The 22,079-nt window shown below is 41.3% G+C and overlaps 1 protein-coding gene across 4 annotated transcripts in view; it reads right to left on the reverse strand.

The window, feature by feature from the left end:
• The window catches only part of LOC129858250 (relaxin receptor 1-like), a 124,181-nt gene extending 119,123 nt beyond the window's left edge, over positions 1-5,058 (reverse strand). For 2 of the 4 annotated variants that reach the window (XR_008759995.1, XM_055927356.1), the window contains exon 1: positions 4,379-5,058. Coding sequence is in view for 3 of the 4 variants with exons in the window: in XM_055927356.1 (XP_055783331.1) it covers positions 4,379-4,439 (61 nt within the window). In the remaining variant the exon portion in view is untranslated. The remainder of the gene's footprint in view (positions 1-4,378) is intronic. The other 2 variants (XM_055927357.1, XM_055927358.1) reach the window with 2 other exon arrangements.
• Positions 5,059-22,079: the final 17,021 nt, after the last annotated feature.

Genomic DNA, 22,079 nt, shown 5'->3' on the forward strand with positions numbered 1-22,079 from the left:
ATTTTGTGTTGGGAATGAAGTAGCAATTTACACTAGTCTGCATGGGACACTTTGCTTTGGGAATGAAGTAGCACTTTACACTAGTCTGCATGGGACACTTTGTTTTGGGAATGAAGTAGAACTTTACGTTAGTCTGCATGGGACATTTTGTTTTGGGAATGAAGTAGTACTTTACACTAGTCTGCATGGGACACTTTGTTTTGGGAATGAAGTAGTACTTTACACTAGTCTGCATGGGACACTTTGTTTTGGGAATGAAGTAGTACTTTACACTAGTCTGCATGGGACACTTTGTTTTGGGAATGAAGTAGCACTTTACACTAGTCTGCATGGGACACTTTGTTTTGGGAATGAAGTAGCACTTTACACTAGTCTGCATGGGACACTTTGTTTTGGGAATGAAGTAGAACTTTACGTTAGTCTGCATGGGACACTTTGTTTTGGGAATGAAGTAGAACTTTACGTTAATCTGCATGGGACACTTTGTTTTGGGAATGAAGTAGAACTTTACGTTAGTCTGCATGGGACACTTTGTTTTGGGAATGAAGTAGAACTTTACGTTAGTCTGCATGGGACACTTTGTTTTGGGAATGAAGTAGTACTTTACACTAGTCTGCATGGGACACTTTGTTTTGGGAATGAAGTAGTACTTTACACTAGTCTGCATGGGACACTTTGTTTTGGGAATGAAGTAGTACTTTACACTAGTCTGCATGGGACACTTTGTTTTGGGAATGAAGTAGCACTTTACACTAGTCTGCATGGGACACTTTGTTTTGGGAATGAAGTAGCACTTTACACTAGTCTGCATGGGACACTTTGTTTTGGGAATGAAGTAGAACTTTACGTTAGTCTGCATGGGACACTTTGTTTTGGGAATGAAGTAGAACTTTACGTTAGTCTGCATGGGACACTTTGTTTTGGGAATGAAGTAGAACTTTACGTTAGTCTGCATGGGACACTTTGTTTTGGGAATGAAGTAGAACTTTACGTTAGTCTGCATGGGACACTTTGAAATACATCTACCTTCCATGTAGCCTGTGTGCTCAATTACTTTTTCATGCCAAATTAATCTGAGTCAATACTAAGAATATCTCTTGATCTGTGTACAAAATCCATGCACATTAAATATCAAATTTGAGGAAGAAAGTACTATTGCAGTGTCCCAAATAACCCTGTGGCAGTTATTTTGGTCAACTGATGTCAACTGATGTTAGACAGTCTCTCAGTCCATCTGTCAATGTGGACACTTTCCAGCACCGAGCCACAGAGCAACCTGTCACTAACATGGCTGACTTGTCAGTCAGGATACTGTAGGAGGTCTACCTTTTTTCACCCCAAATATTTGCATATAATTTTCATTAATTGGAGCTCACCTGATTTCATCAATTTGTGACACCTGTTATGCTGTGCATTACAGGGTGGTCTAGCCTATCAGAGCCTGCCTGTCAGAATTGTTTTAAGATGGCCGTACTATGGATAATTTAGCTATTTATTTAGAATTTTAGGGCCCCTGTAGGTATAAAAAATATATCTACAAAATTATTTCCCAAAATATTGAATTTGGCCTTTACTGCTACAGACAGTCAAAAATAAATAATAAGAAATAAGGTTTTGAAGTGTTTGTCCTATATCTATGAAATATATTTTTTTACACATATTTAACCCCTTTTTTGTTGGCACAAAACTAATTCCATTCATTTTTTAAACCGGTTCCAGGTTACCTTCAAAAACGAGGCTATATACAGGGGGTACCGGTACTGAGTCAATGTGTGGGGGTACAGGTTAGTTGAGGTAATTTGTACATGTAGGTAGGGGCGAAGTGACTATGCATAGATAATAAACAGCGTGTTGCAGCAGTGTACAAAACAAATGGGGGGGGGGGTGTCAATGTAATAGTCTGGTGGCCATTTGATTAATTGTTCAGCATTCTTATGGCTTGGGGGTAGAAGCTGTTAAGGAGCCTTTTGGTCCTAGACTTGGCGCTCCGGTACCGCTTGCTGTGCGGTAGCAGAGAAAACAGTCTATGACTTGGGTGACTGTAAGTAACCTAGGGCAGGGATCGTGAACCCCAACGTCTTCTGAGCAATTAGATTTTAGACATGAAAGACTGTAAAATTACTAGGAATTCATCTCAAAGTCATTTTAATTCAGGAAATGTATTGCCAAGTATTTCCACTCGTAAATAGAGATATACACTAGGTGTACAAAACATTAGGAACACCTTCCTAATATTGAGTTTCACCCTTTTTGCCTTCAGAAAAGCCTAATTTCATTGGAGCATGGACTCTACAAGGTGTCGAAAGCATTCCACAGGGATGCTGGCCCATGATGACTTCAATGCTTCCCACAGTGTCAAGTTGGCTGGATGTCCTTTGGGTGGTAGACTATTCTTGATACACACGAAAAACTGTTGAGCGTGAATAACACAGAAGCGGTGCATTTCTTGACACACTCAATCCGTTGTGCCTGGCACCTACTACCATACCGCATTCAAAGGCACTTCAATCTTTTGTCTTGCCCATTCAACCTCTGAATGGCACACATTTGGTTGTGGCACACACACACACTATGTTTCAATTGTCTCAAGGCTTAAAAATCCTTCTTTAACCTGTCTCCTCCTAGATGAAGGGGAGTCGATTTAACAAGTGACATCAATACAGGTCAGTCACTGTCATGGAAAGAGCAGGTGTTCCTAATGTTTCGTACACTCAGTGTATGTGTTTGTGTACCAATGTAATCAAACTTTGAAATTATTATGTTTTGACAAATACAATATCTGTTTGGGCTTCTTGTGTCAATTTGCAGAGTACAAATTATTTATAATTATGTTCCGGCACCCGACCATCCACTCAAGAAAAAATGGGCCCGTGGCTGAATCTAGTTGATGACCCCTGGCCTAGGGTATGTGGTGACTGACAAGCACTTATAGCTGGATTACTAATTTCACTGATTGAAATTGATGCATGCAGGCTTAACAGTTACTCAATGATCTTGATCATCACTTTTAAACAAGCTACAATTGTCATGGAAATACTGAATAAAGCAAATGTTCTCAGATGTGTCATACAATATATGTAATACTAATACAGTATTTTGAATGATTGATTTTACTAATCAATATTTGTTTGATATCTGCAAGCGGTGAGAATGTAATTTTAGAATATGACTCTCAGGGCCAAAATCTTTGCCATGCTAATTTCAGAAAAGCCCAGGGCAAGATCCTGACATGTTATATTTAGTGTATGAGCCACAATATGTATCTCTATGGTATGAGCATCATAAAGGAGATGGTTTCTATATAATTCTCTACTGGTGTTCATTCCACATTATTGAAATAAGGTGAACAGTTATGTAAAAAGGTCCCATGATGACCTCAATGCTCTCTTGTAAACAAATGGTGGGAAAATACATTATTTATATGACTGAGAATAATATTCCTCAACCCCAAATGAGTCTCTCCAAACTGCATAAACAGCACCACAGCAATGTAATATCTCAATGTGAAACATCAGCAGCCATCAGCCAAAAAAGGTGCAATATGCAGAAATCACTCCGCCAATTCCTGGTTGTTAAATTCTATTAGTTTGCCTAATTTCAGGTTATTTGACAAATCATGCAATGTATAGTGTAGAGCCCTCAAAGTCAACTCTCGACCTCAAAGCTAGTTCCACTGCATTTTTTCATTGTTGCACTCTAAACAGGAACTGATTTAGACCTGGGACACCAGGTGGGTGCAATTAATTATCAGGTAGAAGAGAAAACCAGTAGGCTCCAGACCTCCTAGGGTAAGAGTTGAGTAAATAGTTGAGGAGGATTGTTCGGATTTACTACAGAATAATACGAAATGCTCTGAGACCAGGTTGGGACTCAGGGGTAGACATAACATTATACATGTAAATCCAGGACACTCCAATTAGTATGATATATTATGTTTTGTATGGTATGGTATGTATTAATTTGTGTCCATGTCCATCTTCCGTTTCATTTGATATCTTACGAATTACAATTCGTAGATGTTACAAATTGCAATATTTACAATATGTTATGAATTTGACATTTATATAATATGTTTCGAATTAGCAAAACTTATGATGTTACAAATTCCCATTTGTTGTGGCTAATGTTTGCTAGGTGGTTAACACTAACGATAGCAATGCTACAGTATAGGCTGCATTTAGCTGCATCTATTGCAATATACACGTCTAAGACGTTCAAGCTAAGCAAACTTCCAGAAGACCAGTATCAAAAATAAATGCAAACAATGCCAGAATTGGAGGGGAAAACAGATAATATACAGGCTTAAACCATACATTAGCATAAATAAATATTGGTCAATTTCAGAGTGATGTGCAACATATCATTAGGTTAAACATACCTGTCACTCCATACATGAGAATCCAAGCGACAAAAGCTTGCATATTTAACTGTAACAACATTAAAAACACGAGAAAACAGAAGTTTTAGTTTCCTTCCAAGCTTCCAACGCGTAAAAGCTGTAGACTAAGAACTGCAGTTACCAAGATGGGCTAGACTACTTAGTAGTTACGTTTGTCAAGATGACGTTGGTAAAGATGTTTGGCGGCTGTCTGGTGCCAACAGTAGAGAAACCGATTCGAAACTGCTCCAGAGAATCTATTTCCACCAACTGGCGCGCGGAAATCTCAACTGCCGCTCTAGAGCCCGTGCGAACCGTTTGTCATCAACAGAGGGAAAGAGGGACGGGGAATGCGAGAGAGAGATACATACAGAAAGAGAGAGAGAGATACATACAGAAATAGAGAGAGAGAGAGAGAGAGAAAAAGAGAGCGATAAATACAGAGAGATTAAGACAGAGAGAAAGAAAGATAGAGATATAGATATACATAGAAAGAAACAGAGAAAGAAAGACAGAAAGAGATGGATACATAGAGAGAGAGAGATACATAGATAGAGAGAGATAGAAAGACAGAAAGAGTGAGAGAAAGAAAGACAGAGAGAGAGAGATACATAGATAGAGAGAGATAGAAAGACAGAGAGAGTGAGAGAAAGAAAGACACAGAGAGATGGATACATATATAAAGAGACAGAGAGAGAAAGAAATACAGAGAGAAAGAAAGACAGAGAGATATGGATACATAGAGTGTGTGAGAGAGAGAGAGAGAGAGAGAGAGATAGAGAGAGACCATAGTTTGTGTCTGCAGGTAAAATTATGAAAATAGTTTCCAAAAATAAATGTTTACCACTGAAGGGGAGCATTTTTGAGTAGGCCTACCCTGTAAAAAATAAATACAAGTTCCTTATTAACAAGCACTATTGTGCCCAGTCGTGTTTTGCAGCATATGAAGAATTGGGTTATGTTTGTCGCACCCTGGAAAGCTGTTTGCTGGCAGATGAAAACATAATGGCAGATTTAGCAAACAATTGCACCGGGTACAAAGCTGGTGCCTGGTTTTTACAGCAGGTGATAAAACACACAAACTGTTTTCATTTACACTTCTCTACAATGCCTTTTTATTTAGCCTATTTAAATAGCCTATTTGTTGAGAAAATAGCAAACATTTCTCTGATGCAAAAGTGTAATATTTCCTATTTAAAATAATGCTGATTAGACAATACTACTGAAATAGCTTGGGGTCAGACACAACTCAATACATGTTTTGAGTTAGAACCAAACAATTATTTGGTTTAACATCAGAAAAACTGCTGAACTATGGTTTTCAATTTTGCAATTTCTTACACTTCATACTCCAACATTGATAAGATTGCTCTAGTTCATTTCAGAACCTTCCCACTGGGCACAAATTCAACGTCTATTCCAAATTGGTTCAACATTTCATTGAAATAACAGGGACACAATGTTGATTCAACCAGTGCGTCCAGTGCTTTTTTTCTAATGGAAACTTCTTGAGTGGCATTTGGTGCTGCATGAAACACTGACAGCAAAATAATGTGCCTTAGCAAATTCTGACAGTCCAACACCTTACAGATTACACCAAGTGGTCAAAACATCTACCCACAAAAAAACTATTTTTCTAAAATGTTCTGCACAAATTTGTTTACATCCCTGTTAATAAACATTCTCCTTTGCCAAGATAATCCATCCACCTAACAAGTGTGGCATATCAAGAAGCTGATTAAACAGCATGATCATTACACATGTGCACCTTGTGCTGTGGACAATAAAAGGTTACTCTAAAATGTGCAGTTTTGTCACACAACACAATGCCACAGATCTCTGAAGTTTTGAGTGAGCGGGAAATTGGCATGCTAATGTCCACCAGAGCTGTTGCCAGTAATTTTATGTTAATTTCTCTACCAGAAGCCGCCTCCAATGTCATTTTAAAAGAATTTGGCACTACATCCAACTGGCCTCACAACCGCAGACCACGTGTAACCACGCCAGCCCAGGACCTCCACATCTGGCTTCTTCACCTGTGGGATCGTCTAAGACCAGCCACCTGGACAACTGATGAAACTGAGGAGTATTTCGATCTGTAATAAAGCCCTTTTTGTGGGGAAAAAGTAATTGTGATTGGATGTGCCTTGCTCCCAGGTTGGTGGGCCTGGCTCCCCAGTGGGTGGGCCTATACTCTCCCAGGCCCACCAATGGTTGCGCCCTTGTCCAGTCATGTGAAATCCATAGATTAGGACCTAATTCATGTACTTCAGTTGACTGATTTCCTTATATGAACTCAGTAAAGTTAACTCAGTAACTCGTTGAAATTGTTGCATGTTGCGTTTATATCTTTGTTCAGTATACAGTTTACTGACCGTGCTAGCCTGAAGTGTGGAAGGCTGACTGTGAGTGAATGAGGGCTACTTATTTCACCTTCATCCTTGTCTTTATTCCCAACAAGGCTTCAGCCCATCACTAATACATCCCACTCTAACACATTAAGCCCGTACTGTATTGTAACTATAAGAGTGCTTTATTACCAAGTACTGAGGGCAGAGTTGATTAACCAAATAGAGTGGTCCATTTACATCCCAATTCCAAAGTAGGGCATGGAAATCCTCAGAACAATGTTGAATTAAATCAATGTATCGGGCTCACATAAGGAAGAAGGAGTGGATTTGCTGCAATATTGTTGTCAGTGGGGGTTTCTGTGGATGGGCATTAACATACAACATGCCTTGGGGCATGTGTTCTGCTACGGCCTAGGGGTTTTGACAGGACAGAGTGATCCATGCCTGCTATCTGATATGCAGCTTGTGTGTCCATCTTATCACCCTCTCTCCAGCAGCTTTAAAGGTATCCGTGAAATGAGTCTCTCCGCTATGAATTTGCATGCAATTTCAAGTGTCCATCTCGCTTGTCCTTGTGTCGACATTTTGCGAGGTTTAACTTGTTAGGAAAATAGGAACATTGGAGGTGACATGAAGTAAAGTGAGACCAGAAAGTGCCATAAAGATTGTGTGTGGTAATCAGAGCTATGAATGATTAAAGTAGTCAACATACCTGTTATTCAAGCCACAGAAACAAATAATGAGAGTGGTGTGGATGCAACACGTTTCAGGTTTCTCCTTCAGGCAGTGTAAACAGGTAAATGGGAGTTCTTGACGTAAGGAAATAAGAATCTTGAGGGTATTCACAGGGCAACTTACTGTACAGTATATCCTGTGAGATAAAAACTTCAAACATCAAACGTAGGTAATTTAATGAGAGAAGTTACCTTTCACGCTCTCTCAAAAACGCAATGAGACAGAATGTAAAATGAAATACAAATTCTTTCGTAGGAACATATTTGAACTGAAGGGGTTTGATATCAGTTGATAGAGGAAATAACGGTTGGTCTTTGTGCTGTGATAATGGCATTCATGGCATTGTCACATGCCACACAGCACGGGCACTGCCAACCTCGCCAACACAATTGTCTTCTCATTAGCTTGCCTCATTACTGATTGGGGTCGTATCTCTCTTCTCACAAAACTTGGAGTACATTTGAAGTTACTCTGGAAAGATCTGCCTCTCTTTTGTAGCCCATATATTTCTCTGCCCATAGCTGCCATACAATGAATGCCTATTATCATTTGGACTCCATATGGCGGCACTGCATTGAGAATATCTTGAGAATACACTGAAAAGGTTTATTTTCTTTCTGATAAATTTATGTTGATTAACTTCTAGAATATTCTCCACACATTCCCTGTCGTTGGGCTCTCTGTATACGTACTGCCGACCACTGGCTTTCTATTAGGTTGTCAGGGATTCAGAGCTGAACTCCAGTCTTGACATAGATGAAATTGGCAGCTTTTGCATGTTATAGAAAACCATAAAAATCCAAATATAATTCCCTCCCTTTCACTCAATGGCTTCACGACCTGCATGAATTTGGATTGGAATTTAAAAAAAGGAAAATATAACTTTATTAAACTAGAAAGGTTATTTACGTTTGAAACCATACTGTGCAACCATACTGTGTGTCACGCCCTAACCGTAGAGAGCTTTTTATGTCTCTATTTTGGTTTGGTCAGGGTGTGATTTGGGTGGCCATTCTATGTTCATTTTCTATGTTTTGCATTTCTTTGTGTTTGGCCGGGTGTGGTTCTCAATCAGAGGCAGCTGCCTATCGTTGTCTCTGATTGAGAACCATACTTAGGTAGCTTTTCCCCACCGATTCTTAGTTATTTTCTGTTTAGCTGTTTTGTTTGCCTGACAGAACTGTTCACTTTCGTTCTCCTGTTTGTTGTTTTTGTTCGATTGGTTTTTGGATTAAATCATGAACACTTTAAACGCTGCACCTTGGTCCACTCTTCCTTCAGCCCACAAGAAGCGTGACAGAACTACCCACCAAAAGAGGACCAAGCAGCGTGGTTACCTGGAGAGTTGGACATGGGAGGAAATCCTGGATGGCAAGGGACCCTGGGCACAGACGGGAGAATATCGCCGTCCTAAAGAGGAGCTGGAAGCAGCTAAGGCAGAGCGTCGACACTATGAGGAGTTGGCTCGAAGAGGCGTGCACGAGAGGCAGCCCCCAATTCTTTTTGGGGGGGGGACACGAGGAGTTTGGCTCAGTCAGATTGTAGACCTGAACCAACTCCCCGTGCTTACCGGGTGGAGCGTCGTACTGGTCAGGCACCGTGTTATGCGGTGGAGCGCACGGTGTCTCCAGTGCACATTCACAGCCCGGTACGCTACATCGCAGCTCCTCGCATCGGCCGGGCTAGAGTGGGCATCGAGCCAGGAGAGATGGTGCCGGCTCAGCGCATCTGGTCTCCAGTGCATCTCCTCGGCTCGGGTTATCTTGCGCCAGCCCTACGAACGGTGTCCCCGGTTCGCCAGCACAGCCCAGTGTGGCCTGTTCCAGCTCCCCGCACTTGCCGGGCTACAGGGGGTATCCAGCCAGGAGGAGTTGTGCTAGCTCTGCGCTCGAGACCGCCAGTGCGCCTCCACGGCCCAGTTTATCCGGTGCCTCGGCCAAGAATGAGGCCTCCTGGATGCCCCCCCAGCCTGGTGAGTCCTGTGCCTGTGCTAAGAACTAACCCTAATGCATGTCTCCCCAGCCTGGTGAGTCCTGTGCCTGCTCCCAGAGCCAGGCCTCCTGTGTGTCTCTCCACTCCAGTGATGATCCATGGCACGAAGCCTCCAGTGATGATTCATGGCAAGAAGCCTCCAGTGTTGATCCATGGCATGAAGCCTCCAGTGATGATCCATGGCACGAAGCCTCCAGTGATGATCCATGGCAAGAAGCCTCCATTGATGATCCATGGCACGAAGCCTTCAGTGATGATCCATGGCAAGAAGCCTCCAGTGATGATCCATGGCACGAAGCCTCCAGTGAGGAGTCATGGCACGAGGCCTCCAACGAAGGCCGTCAGTCCGGAGCCTCCAGCGTCGCCCTTCGGTCCGGAGCTTCCAGAGGCGCCCTTCGGTCCGGAGCTTCCAGAGGCGCGCTTCGGTCCGGAGCTTCCAGAGGCGCCCTTCGGTCCCGAGCTTCCAGAGGCGCCCTCCGGTCCGGAGCTCCCAACAAGGGTCCCCAGTCCGGGGCCCGCTACAAGGGTGCCCAGTCCTGCCCCCACAGCGAGGGTCCCCAGTCCGGGGTCCGCACCTTTGGGGGGGGGGGGGGGGGGTACTGTCACGCCCTGACCGTAGAGAGCTTTTTATGCCTCTATTTTGGTTTGGTCAGGGTGTGATTTGGGTGGGCATTCTATGTTCATTTTTCTATGTTTTGCATTTCTTTGTGTTTGGCCGGGTGTGGTTCTCAATCAGAGGCAGCTGACTATCGTTGTCTCTGATTGAGAACCATACTTAGGTAGCTTTTCCCCACTGATGCTCTGTGGGTAGTTATTTTCTGTTTAGCTGTTTTGTTTGCCTGACAGAACTGTTCGCTTTCGTTCTCCTGTTTGTTGTTTTTGTTCGATTGGTTTTTGGATTAAATCATGAACACTTTAAACGCTGCACCTTGGTCCACTCTTCCTTCAGCCCACGAGAAGCGTGACACTGTGAAACCATACATAGAAACTATACTGTGAAACCATACTGTCAACTGTACTGTGCAACCATACTGTGAAACCATACTGTCAAACCATAATATGCAACCATACTGTGAAACCATACTCTGAAACCATACTGTGCTTTTGTACTCAAATCATTACTGTATTTACTCTTTATATTCCTTATATAGTTATATTTCGACGCAAGCAGCATTTGAATGATTACCCTCTTACCTGACCTGAATCTGTTAAAACCTGTTATGGCTGCAGGGCGAATATTGAAAAAACTGGAAAATATGTGCACATTTTCAAACGGCCTCCTAAGAAACTTTTTATTTTACAATATGCATATATTTACTACTGTTGGATAGATAACAGTCTATAGTTTCTAAAAAGGTTTGAATTGTTTCTCTAAGTCGAACAGAAATATTTTTACAGCCATTTTCCCAGCCGAATTGAGATTTCCAAAATGCGATGTGTCTCTTTAAGACCTTGTCTATAAAAGGCCTTTAGACTTAGGACCATAGAAACACGTCACACGCCTTCATCAGGCTGTAATGCGGAAGTGAGAATTGAAAGCTGTCGAATATCTCGTCCATGGACTGAATAACACACCTTCTTGTGAGACCTGCGCAGTTAAAAAAAAATTCCGGGCACGAAGCAGAATTTGGTCTCGGCTTCTGGAAGAAGGTCGATAACGGTGAATATGATCTCTGACTACGATATTATTTGATACATGTCACAAAATCATCCTAAAGTATGTTTTTTCAATATACTTTAATTATATTATTGCAATTTATTCTGGACTTTAGATGTGATACGACGGAAGAATTTTTTGAAGAAAGGCAGAGTAGCGCCGCAATGCTATTGTGCTTGCTAACCAAAGAGGGAAATAGTTCGTTCTGGAACCCAACTAAAGACTCTACTGGACATTGGACCCCGTTACAACATTCTGATGGAATACCAACAAAGATAAGGACCCAATTTGGGATGCTTTTTCATATATCTGTCGAACTGTGCTGTGGTAACTGGGCTAACTGTGCTAGGCTAGCGCTTGCCCAATGCTAGTGCTGCCTTATGCTAGCTTATGTTGTTAGCTAATATAACGATATATTGTGTTTTCGCTGTAAAACACTTCAAAAATCGGAAATGTTGGCTTTATTCACACGATATCTGTCTTTCGTTAGCTATCCACCATATGTTTTTCTGAAATGTTTTATGAGGTGTAATTAGTAGCCGACGTTGGTGTATGTATTTTCTCTGGCTACTCCCGTCTGGATTCAGGCTCTAGCTATGTGTTAGCATTTATGGTAGCATCAATGTAAAACTGATTTATAGCTAAAATATGCACTTTTTATGAACAAAACATAGATTTATTGTGTAACATGTTATATGACTGTCATCTGAGGTAGTTTTTTCTGGGCTCTTTAGGTTGGTTTTAGTTTATTTCGGTTGGCTTGTGCATGCTACTTGAATCATAATTCATACATCATAATCATATCCATACGTGTCTGTCCACTTTTGTATTTGGTGGTGAGCTAACATAAATATGTGGTGTTTTCTCTGTAAAACATTTAAAAAATCGGACATGTTGGCTGGATTGACAAGATGTTTATCTTTCAAATGCTGTATTGGACTTGTTAATGTGTAAAAGTTAAATATTTTTAAAAAATAGATTTTGAATTTCGCGCCCTGCAGCTGTTGTCATTGTCGTTCCGATTTCGGGCTTGCAGCCTGTTAAGATGCCGACAACACAGAACAAGCAAGATGAGGTAGCATGTCTGTGCCAGAAGTCAGGGAATGAATGGATCTCATTGATAGCCCTTATAAATGTCAAGTTATTTAGGAACATTATCGAGACAGTCTTTATTTGGCTTTTTCATTTGGTTGAATTAGAAATATTTTAGGGTTTATGAATACCAGTTGACTAAATTTAAAATGTTAATTTGATTTTAGATTAGATTGACTTGTACAGTACTGTCCTACAAGAGGAACATCTTACCACAGCTCACACATTAGACACACAATCCACACAGGAACACAGTCCACACAGGAGCACAATCCGCACAGGAACACAATCCACACAGGAACACAGTCCACAAGGGAACACAGTCCACACAGGAAGAGAGTGCACACAGGAACACAGTCCACACAGGAAGACAGTCCACACAGGAAGACAGTCCACACAGGAACACAGTCCACACAGGAACACAGTCCACACAGGAACACAGTCCACACAGGAACACAGTCCACACAGGAAGACAGTCCACACAGGAAGACAGTCCACACAGGAACATAGTCCACACAGGAACATAGTCCACACAGGAACATAGTCCACACAGGAACATAGTCCACACAGGAACATAGTCCACACAGGAACATAGTCCACACAGGAACACAGTTCACACAGGAACACAATCCACACAGGAACAGTCCACACAGGAACACAGTCCACACAGGAACACAGTCCACACAGGAACACAGTCCACACAGGAACACAGTCCACACAGGAACACAGTCCACACAGGAACACAGTCCACACAGGAACACAGTCCACACAGGAACACAGTTCACACAGGAACACAGTCCACACAGGAACACAGTCCACACAGGAACACAGTCCACACAGGAACACAGTCCACACAGGAACACAGTCCACACAGGAACACAGTCCACACAGGAACACAGTCCACACAGGAACACAGTTCACACAGGAACACAGTCCACACAGGAACACAGTCCACACAAACACAGTCCACACAGGTACACAAACAGTAGACAGTTAGACAAATAGTATCCAACCTGCACATGTAAGAGTAGAAGGAAGGAAGGGAGGAATCACCATTGTTGATAATAATAGCCCCTTGGATGAAACTCCTCCGAAGCATGCAGTTCAGCATTTAATTCATTTGACCTGATGGGAGAAAGGGAAAGACAAAAGACAAAACAAACAGCAGAGACCTTTCTTCTTTAAGGATGCTTCCCCTATCATCGTCAAGCCTATCTACAACTTTTTTAACCTGTCTCTCCTTTCTGGGGAGGTTCCCATTGCTTGGAATGCAGCCACAGTTTGTCCTTTATTTAAAGGTGGAGATCAAGTGGATCCTAACTGTTATAGGCCGCTTTCTATCTTGCCCTGTTTATCAAAAGTGTTGGAAAACTTGTCAATAATCAACTGACTGGCTTTCTTGATGTCTATAGTATTCTCTCGGGTATGCAATCTGGTTTCCACTCAGGTTACGGATGTGTCACTGCAACCTTAAAGGTCCTCAATGATGTCACCATTGCCCTTAACTCTAAGCAATATGTTGCTGCTATTTTTATTGACTTGGCCAAAGCTTTTGATACGGTAGACCATTCTATTCTTGTAGGCCGGCTAAGGAGTAATGGTGTGTCTGAGTGGTCTTTGGCCTGGTTTGCTAACTACCGCTCTCAAAGAGTACAGTGTATAACGTCAGAACATCTGCTGTCTCAGCCACTGTCTGTCACCAAGGGTGTACCCCAAGGCTCGATCCTAGGCCCCACGCTCTTCTCAATTTACATCAAAAGCATAGCTCAGGCAGTAGGAAGCTCTCTCTTCCATTTATATGCAGATGATACAGTCTTATACTCAGCTGGCCCCTCCCCGAATTGTGTGTTAAATGCTCTACAACAAAGCTTTCTTAGTGTCCAACAAGCTTTCTCTGCCTTAACCTTGTTCTGAACACTTCCAAAACAAAAGCAATGTGGTTTGGTAAGAAGAAGGCCCCTCTCCCCACAGGTGTGATTGCTACCTCGGAGGGTTTAGAGCTTGAGGTATTCACCTCATATAAGTACTTGGGAGTATGGCTAGACAGTACACTGTCCTTCTCTCAGCACATATCAAAGCTGCAGGCTAAAGTTAAATCTAGACTTGGTTTCCTCTATCGTAATCGCTCCTCTTTCACTCCAGCTGGCAAACTAACCCTGATTCAGATGACCATCCTAAACATGCTAGATTACGGAGACGTAATTTATAGATCAGCAGGTAAGGGTGCCACCAATGCTCTTTATAGGACACATCACTGCACTCTATACTCCTCTGTAAACTGGTCATCTCTGTATACAACTCGTAAGATCCACTTATTTATAAAACCTGTAATTGCTGCCAAAGGTGATTCTAACTTGTATTGACTTAGGTGGTTGAATACTTATCTAATCAAGATATATCAGTGTTTTATTTTCATGAATCTTTTACAAATGTTAGAATTTTTCTTCCACTTTGACATTATAGAGTCTTTTGTGTAGATCGTTGACAAAAAAATACAATGAAATCCCTTTTAATCCCACTTTGTAACACAACAAAATGTGGAAAAAGTTAAGGGGTGTGAATACTTTCTGAAGGCACTGTATAGGGCCTGAATATAAGTTATACAATACAATACAGAACAAATGCACACATGCTTAAGGGTATGAGTGTTATTGGCACATGACTTGATTATTACTCAATGATCATCACCAATAGTCGCACAGTAAACCTTCTGGACCTACATTTCCCAGTAAATGAATCTACCTCAAAACCTATTAACAAGGGAATGCAGCAGCATTTATGATTAGTTTACTTTGAAATTCTCTCTCAAGGGCAGCAACTACATAGAAGCATGGTGTGCAATACATACTTTCTTTCTGTGCGATAAATATCCGCCTCTGCCCTCGAATATCGACACATTATTAATCATCTGAAAGGAAGCTTGCTCCATTGTTTGAGTGTGAGGGAAATGTTTATTGTCATCAATAATGCTTATACTCTCACTTCTTTTTCTAGCTATAGTACTGTATGTACTTTATGGAGTATTTGAGGATGCCATGCTTTGTATTCTACAGGAGTAGTTCAAGCTTTTTGTGACATCTAAAGCCTTTCGAAATATCCTGTATCCACACAGATGAACCAAACTATAAGTATACCCCAGCCCAGACAGGCTAAGCCTTGACCCAGCAGGAATTGGTTGGAACTAAGTCACAATTTTGGAAAGACCGTTCTGTAGTGTACTGCCAACACCAAACCACTGCCCGTCGAATAGGTGCAAACTGTGCAGTGCTGTTCACCAGTCACAATTTCAATACATTCTATTTGAGTTGGTTATCTTCATACAGTACTCTGGTTCCATGCATGCATTGATAGTCAAAAACCATAGTATTCATCAGGAGTACACTGTCCTCTAGCGCAAGAAGATTGACATCTCATTTTCAACATAGTGGAGCTTTGTTGTGGCATACTGCATATTTATCATGTCGAACAGAAAACAAGCTTTGCTAAATTCTCACCATTATCATCTTATAACATTATAACACGTTTTTGTGGAGTTTTCTGGAGACAACTCGTGGGGATTTGTCAACTGGATGACTTTCTTAAGGTCTCTTTCTGACTTTTTCCAACAGGCCATGACAGCTGACATGTCATTGTTGACACGTAAACACCGATGATGGATGAAAACACAGAACACCCTCTCTCACACAGACCTCTGTCTGTCTCTCTGTGTGCCCCCCCCCATCTCTCAGTTCAATTACATTCAAGTTGTTTTATTGTTATGGGAAACATATGTTTACATTGCCAATGCAAGTGTAATGGATAAACAAAAGTGGAATAAGCAACTCTCTCTCTGCCTCTCTGCTCTTTGAAACTGCCCTTTCAGCTGGAGCTGGATGGCAATCAAACAGAATGTATGGAAACAGAGGACAAGTCTGTCTGACAGACATCAAAAAGCAGCTGAAAGCAGAGTGGGAGTGCCGTTTGGCTCTTCAAAATACGTAAAACAAAGGAAGTAATAACACTGTTCAGATTGGAAGGCTGGCACTCACAATGCTGGGTTCTGCCTGACCTTTGTGACCCCACAGTACTCACATATAAAGGTTGACACACGTCCAGTGCTGTTGTCTGGTTCTTGAAACATAGCCACTTTTGAGGAGCATGGATGGTTCTTGGAACACAACCACTTTTGAGTAGCATGAAGGGTTCTTGGAAAACAGCCAAGTTTTGACGAGCAAGGATGTTTCTTGGAACACGACCACTAGAGTGTCCTTTGTTTTTTGTGTTTAGGATCGTTGAGTAATTATTACTGGTTATGACACCAAACTATGTGAAAGAGGGTTAGCATTTTACCACTGACTGTAGCATTTTACCACTGACTGTAGTAATTTACCACTGACTGTAGCATTTTACTACTGACTGTAGCATTTTACCACTGACTGTAGCATTTTACTACTGACTGTAGCATTTTACTACTGACTGTAGCATTTTACCACTGACTGTAGTAATTTACTACTGACTGTAGCATTTTACCACTGACTGTAGCATTTTACTACTGACTGTAGCATTTTACTACTGACTGTAGCATTTTACCACTGACTGTAACATTTTACCACTGACTGTAGCATTTTACCACTGACTGTAGCATTTTACTACTGACTGTAGCATTTTACTACTGACTGTAGCATTTTACCACTGACTGTAGCATTTTACCACTGACTGTAGCATTTTACTACTGACTGTAGCAATTTACTACTGACTGTAGCAATTTACTACTGACTGTAGCAATTTACTACTGACTGTAGCATTTTACCACTGACTGTAGTAATTTACTACTGACTGTAGTAATTTACTACTGACTGTAGTAATTTACTACTGACTGTAGCATTTTACCACTGACTGTAGCATTTTACCACTGACTGTAGCATTTTACCACTGACTGTAGCATTTTACCACTGCTCATATTTACCCGAGAATAATTCCCATTCCATATCTCACCAGGGTTTGCACTGCCTTTGCAAAAGTGTCAACTTTAACTGTAGTGTGAGAAATTAAGTTGAGGTATTGACTACTCAGTTCTACAGTATGCGAGAGGCTTTAATGTTGTACTGGTATGTGGAAGCACGTTTATATTTTCCCAGACACTGTTGGTTTTCTTCTCAAGGCTTTCCTAGAACCTGTCAACGCATCTCTCATCTTCAATTTCTAAAATATGTTAAATAATCAACTGATCTGTGACAGACACTGTGCCAAAGCTGCATAGAGATGTAATAAGAATGTTTCCTATTACTGATAGAAGCGGCATAGTTGAAAGAAGAAGTTTGGCCCCCATCTTGGATTTGATCAACCGATCCCTTTCAACACTTTTCCACTTTAACATTCTCCGCAATATGAAAGCATGTTGTGTGGAACGGATTCTTTGTCGATGTTCACCTCACAGATTGTGCTCAAGAGAAGTATGTGTTCATGTTCTTCATGTTGTACAGTACCTATGGCCACTCGTATAACCAGTAATACACAATTGATTTTCTTCTTTCAACGATGTAAGGAGCAATGGGGTGTTTTTACACTCTATGATTTTGATTTCCCAATAGCGTTCTATGGTGAGAAGCCCAACTCGTCGATTAGCCTATAACATTGGCAACACATTTTCAAAGATGAGAAACATGCATCCAAGACAACAAACTGGCCGAGTCAAATCATGACCCTAACATGCACTCATTCAAATTGGCTCTGCATGAACAACCTTGACTCATTGAGGCCAGCGAAACCAGGCACGGAAGTGTAGTCTATTTGAGCACCCAACATGAAATCAATTGTGGTGGGGGAATTACTTGTTCATTACTTGTTCCACGCAGTCACACTGTCCAAGAACAACAGGATCCATTGTGCAATGGTGGCATCTTGGTGTTTTACTGTTTGTGCAACACAGACGCTAGGTCATTATGCCAACTGAATCGTTTTCAAACATTGGCGAGCCAGTCAGAGAAAGTGTTGTAGCTTGTATCTCTGGTTAGTTTTAAAGAATTGCCTTGTAAATAATGCGTACCTCAAGCTACGTAAGCATGTCCACAAATGGATCTCTGTAGGAGTGAGCAATTATTCTTTAAAAGAATTCCAGACACTTCCAGTCTCAACTTAATCACAATAGCATATTTACTGTGAGGGTGTTTAGTGTTGGCGTTGTCCACTTAAGAATGCAAAAACATTATCATACAAATCAAAAGAGATGATATATATGTATCTTGATACATGCTCTGTAAGGAAGCAAGGGAAGAGGTGTGTGTTTATGTGTCACATTCAAATATATTGCCTGTATGTGTTCATTACCTTAAAGATTGCGATCATGGACATTATAAACATGGAAATATCTATAGGATACACGCATGGGGCGAGTGAAATAAACATATTTGCTTTTTCATCAACATATGACTCTGTAAAAAGACTGCTATTGTGAACAACTAATTTAACTTTGGGTTGGGGAAGTCCTGTGGGTGGGGGACTGTTTATCTTATTTGGTATTTTCACTTGTTTTTCTGTCCATGTGTGTCACGTATACTCCCTCTCTGGCCTCTAGGTCACCAGGCTGCTCGTTATGGCGCACACCTGTCACCATCGGTACGCGCACCAGCGCGTCATCAGACTCACCTGGACTCCATCACCTCCTTGATTACCTTCCCTATATATGTCACTCTCTTTGGTTCCTTCCCCAGGCATTATTGTTTCTGTTTCTGGTCTGTGTGTGGTTAGTGTTTCTTGTTTTGTATTATGTTCCGTTTATTTATTAAATATTCACTCCATGTACTTGCTTCCCGACTCTCAGCACACAACATGTAACAAAAAATGTAAAAAAAAAAACACAAAAAAGAATTTGAGAACATTATCATACAAATAGAAAAATATGATACATATTGATACATGCTCTGTATATAAAGATGTGTGTGTGTGTGTGTGTGTGTGTGTGTGTGTGTGTGTGTGTTCACATTCAAATATATTGCCTCTGTGTTCATTATGTTAAATATTGCAGAGGAGCCCCTGAATGCACGGAAACAAATCAAAGCTGAAAACAGATCACTGTGAGAAATCCGAAGGCAAAATCCCACCAAATGGTAAATGAAACATACAGGCATTTATTTGCCTTTCGTCTTTCTAGGTAATGGAAATATAAATTGACCAACTAAAGTCAATGAGACCTTTAATGTCTTCCAAGGTAGAAAATACATTACTTTTTTATTGACATGACCTTTTTAAAAGTCAACAGACTGAAGGAGGCAGGATGTGTGTGGAAGGCTAGGTATGTAAGGCAGGGAATGACTTACATGTGTCATTAATATGCCTCTCATCTCTAGTACTGATCAAGAGAGTTTTTAATGTATAGCAACATGGAGACTTACAGGTAACTGACAAAATAAAGGAAACACCAACATAGTGTCTTAATAGGGAGTTGGGCCACCACAAGCCAGAACAGCTTCAATGCCCGTTGGCATAGATTGTACAAGTGTCTGGAACTCTATGGGAGGGATGCGACACCATTCTTCCATGAGAAATTCCATTATTTGGTGTTTTGTTGATGGTGGTGGAAACGCTGTCTCTGGCGCCGCTCCAGAATCTGCCTTAAGTTTTTAATTGGGTTGAGATCTGGTGACTGAGACACACTACACACACACACAATGAAGATGTTTTTTTACACTGATCTTAACTTTTTGGGTAGACTCCGCCAACATTTTCTATGACTGAAAACAACTTCTGGATATCAGAACAGCAATCACTAACTTCAATTTGGATGACAATTTCTACTTCAACGAGTCGGCAGCTCTGGAAGTTCTGCAAACTCCGGACCAGTTCCTAATCCCCGGGACTCGAAAGAGGAAGCAACAGTGCAAGAGAAGCAGACGAGCCGGCATCCTGACGAGACCACATTAGCGAGCAAATAAACTGCCTCTACCCTCCGTTCTATTGGCGAACATACAGTCACTAGAGAACAAACTGGATGAGCTCCTTTCGAGACTATCCTATCAACGGACCTGAAGAACTGTAATATTCTATTTTTCTCGTAGGTGTGGTTGAACAAGGACATGGATAATATACAGTACATCTCGCTGGTTTTTCCATGCATTGTCAATACCGGTCTGCAGCCTCGGGTAAGACGAAGGGTGGAGGGGTGTGTCTCTTTGTTAAAGGGAAGCTTCACCACTGGACATTATTTGGGGTGTTTTTCCAGTCTCCCTACATAATTATGAGTGATAGGGGGGTGTTTCAGACATAATTATGCACCATAGTGGAATTTTTAGAGTGTTTGCACCAGGAGACTTCAACCAATGACGTAATTGGTTGATTGCGCCTGCTGTCTGATCAAAACATTTATAGAGTTGTGTTTTGTAGCAATTATTGTGGCCTTTATGTTTCACAGATTGCACAATCTCGCATCGAGTAGATATGGTTGTCCTTGTTCAATAGAGAGATTGAACTTGTCTCAACAATGTTCCTGTCTGCCACGACATTGACGGATATGTAGGTTGAGTCATTTTCTCTGGTTTTGTAAAGACTACAGCCTGACGGGAGCCCTACCTCCTTGTTCCCACCCTCAAAGGTATGCTTTTAAAAATGGGGGCGGTACTAGATTTGACAGGTTCACAGGTAGCTACAGTATGCTACTGTGTCTGTCTGAGATGGATAGCGAAATAATTACAATGGCTGTTTCTGATGATTCCTCTTTCCAAGAAGAGCTGGACGAGGAAACTGGTTTTGATATAATTTTACATATGAACAAATAGTATGACAAACAAGTAAGTTGTTTTGCTGTTGGTAGCTCTAGCAATATATCTATGCTCTCTTTTCACACGAGGCAGTGTTGTTCAGTACAGTATAATTTGTGATCAATTCGGCCATAACGGGGCTTGCTAGTACCAATACAAGTTGAGCTAGCTAGCTAGCTAACCTCAATGTATCCCATTAGAACTAGGAGCAAAACTGGATAAATGTTTTGATGATGATGATGATGAAGAGTAATGAAATTACTTTGGCTTCATGACTCGTCTTTGAGTCGATATACCTGTGTGTTGTAGCTGGCTAGCGAATGTGTGTCTGTGAGATGTCTCATATTCTACACCATGCTGCTACAGTAGGAATACAGACAGTACACAACAATTGTCCATGAATGTCTAATAGTGTTGTTGTCATTCTCTTACAGACAATACCGCTTGGTGGCCTACAGATTGTTTTAGGAATTTGCTCTAAGTGGGGAGAAGCTAGGTACAAGACACCAAATCCCCTTGCCTGCGTGTGCAGTTGGGGTCATTTAAGCAATTCAAGAGATGTGAAAGGTCCATAACGACAATCTCCCCTTGTATCAAAGGGAATCCGAACATCTCACTGCACCCCCCCCCCCCCCCCCGAACACATCATATTAAAGTATTCCATTTGTAGAACTGTAGTATTGATTATAGGCATTAGTAGTATATTTTCATTGTACTGTATGTCATACATTGCCATAACTGTTCCTGCATACTTCTGTGTAAACTGACCTCAGTCTCAAGAGCAAATAAACTTTGTCTTGAATACAAGCCATATCTACTTATTTGCTACATTGTCAGTCTAATCCAATGTTTAATACCAATACACCAACCCCATGCATAATTTGATTTAGCTTTAAGATTGTAGCGAGTTAATGCAAATACATTTCATGAACCTCCTCTTGTGTTGGGCAATGGCAGCTGGTCTGGCAGAACTTCATGAGGTCCATGCCAGCCCCGTGCATTCTTTTCCTCTTTCGAGTCAGATGATGTTGAGCTTGAGCTTGTTCCCGGCTGAAAGCTTTCATCCAATGGGTGTACACTACAGGATCTGTGTCACGTTCTGACCCTAGTTCTTGTGTTTTTCTGTTGTTTTCTGTTTTGTT

This window comes from Salvelinus fontinalis, chromosome 6, assembly GCF_029448725.1.
Source record: "Salvelinus fontinalis isolate EN_2023a chromosome 6, ASM2944872v1, whole genome shotgun sequence".
Taxonomy (NCBI): domain Eukaryota; kingdom Metazoa; phylum Chordata; class Actinopteri; order Salmoniformes; family Salmonidae; genus Salvelinus; species Salvelinus fontinalis.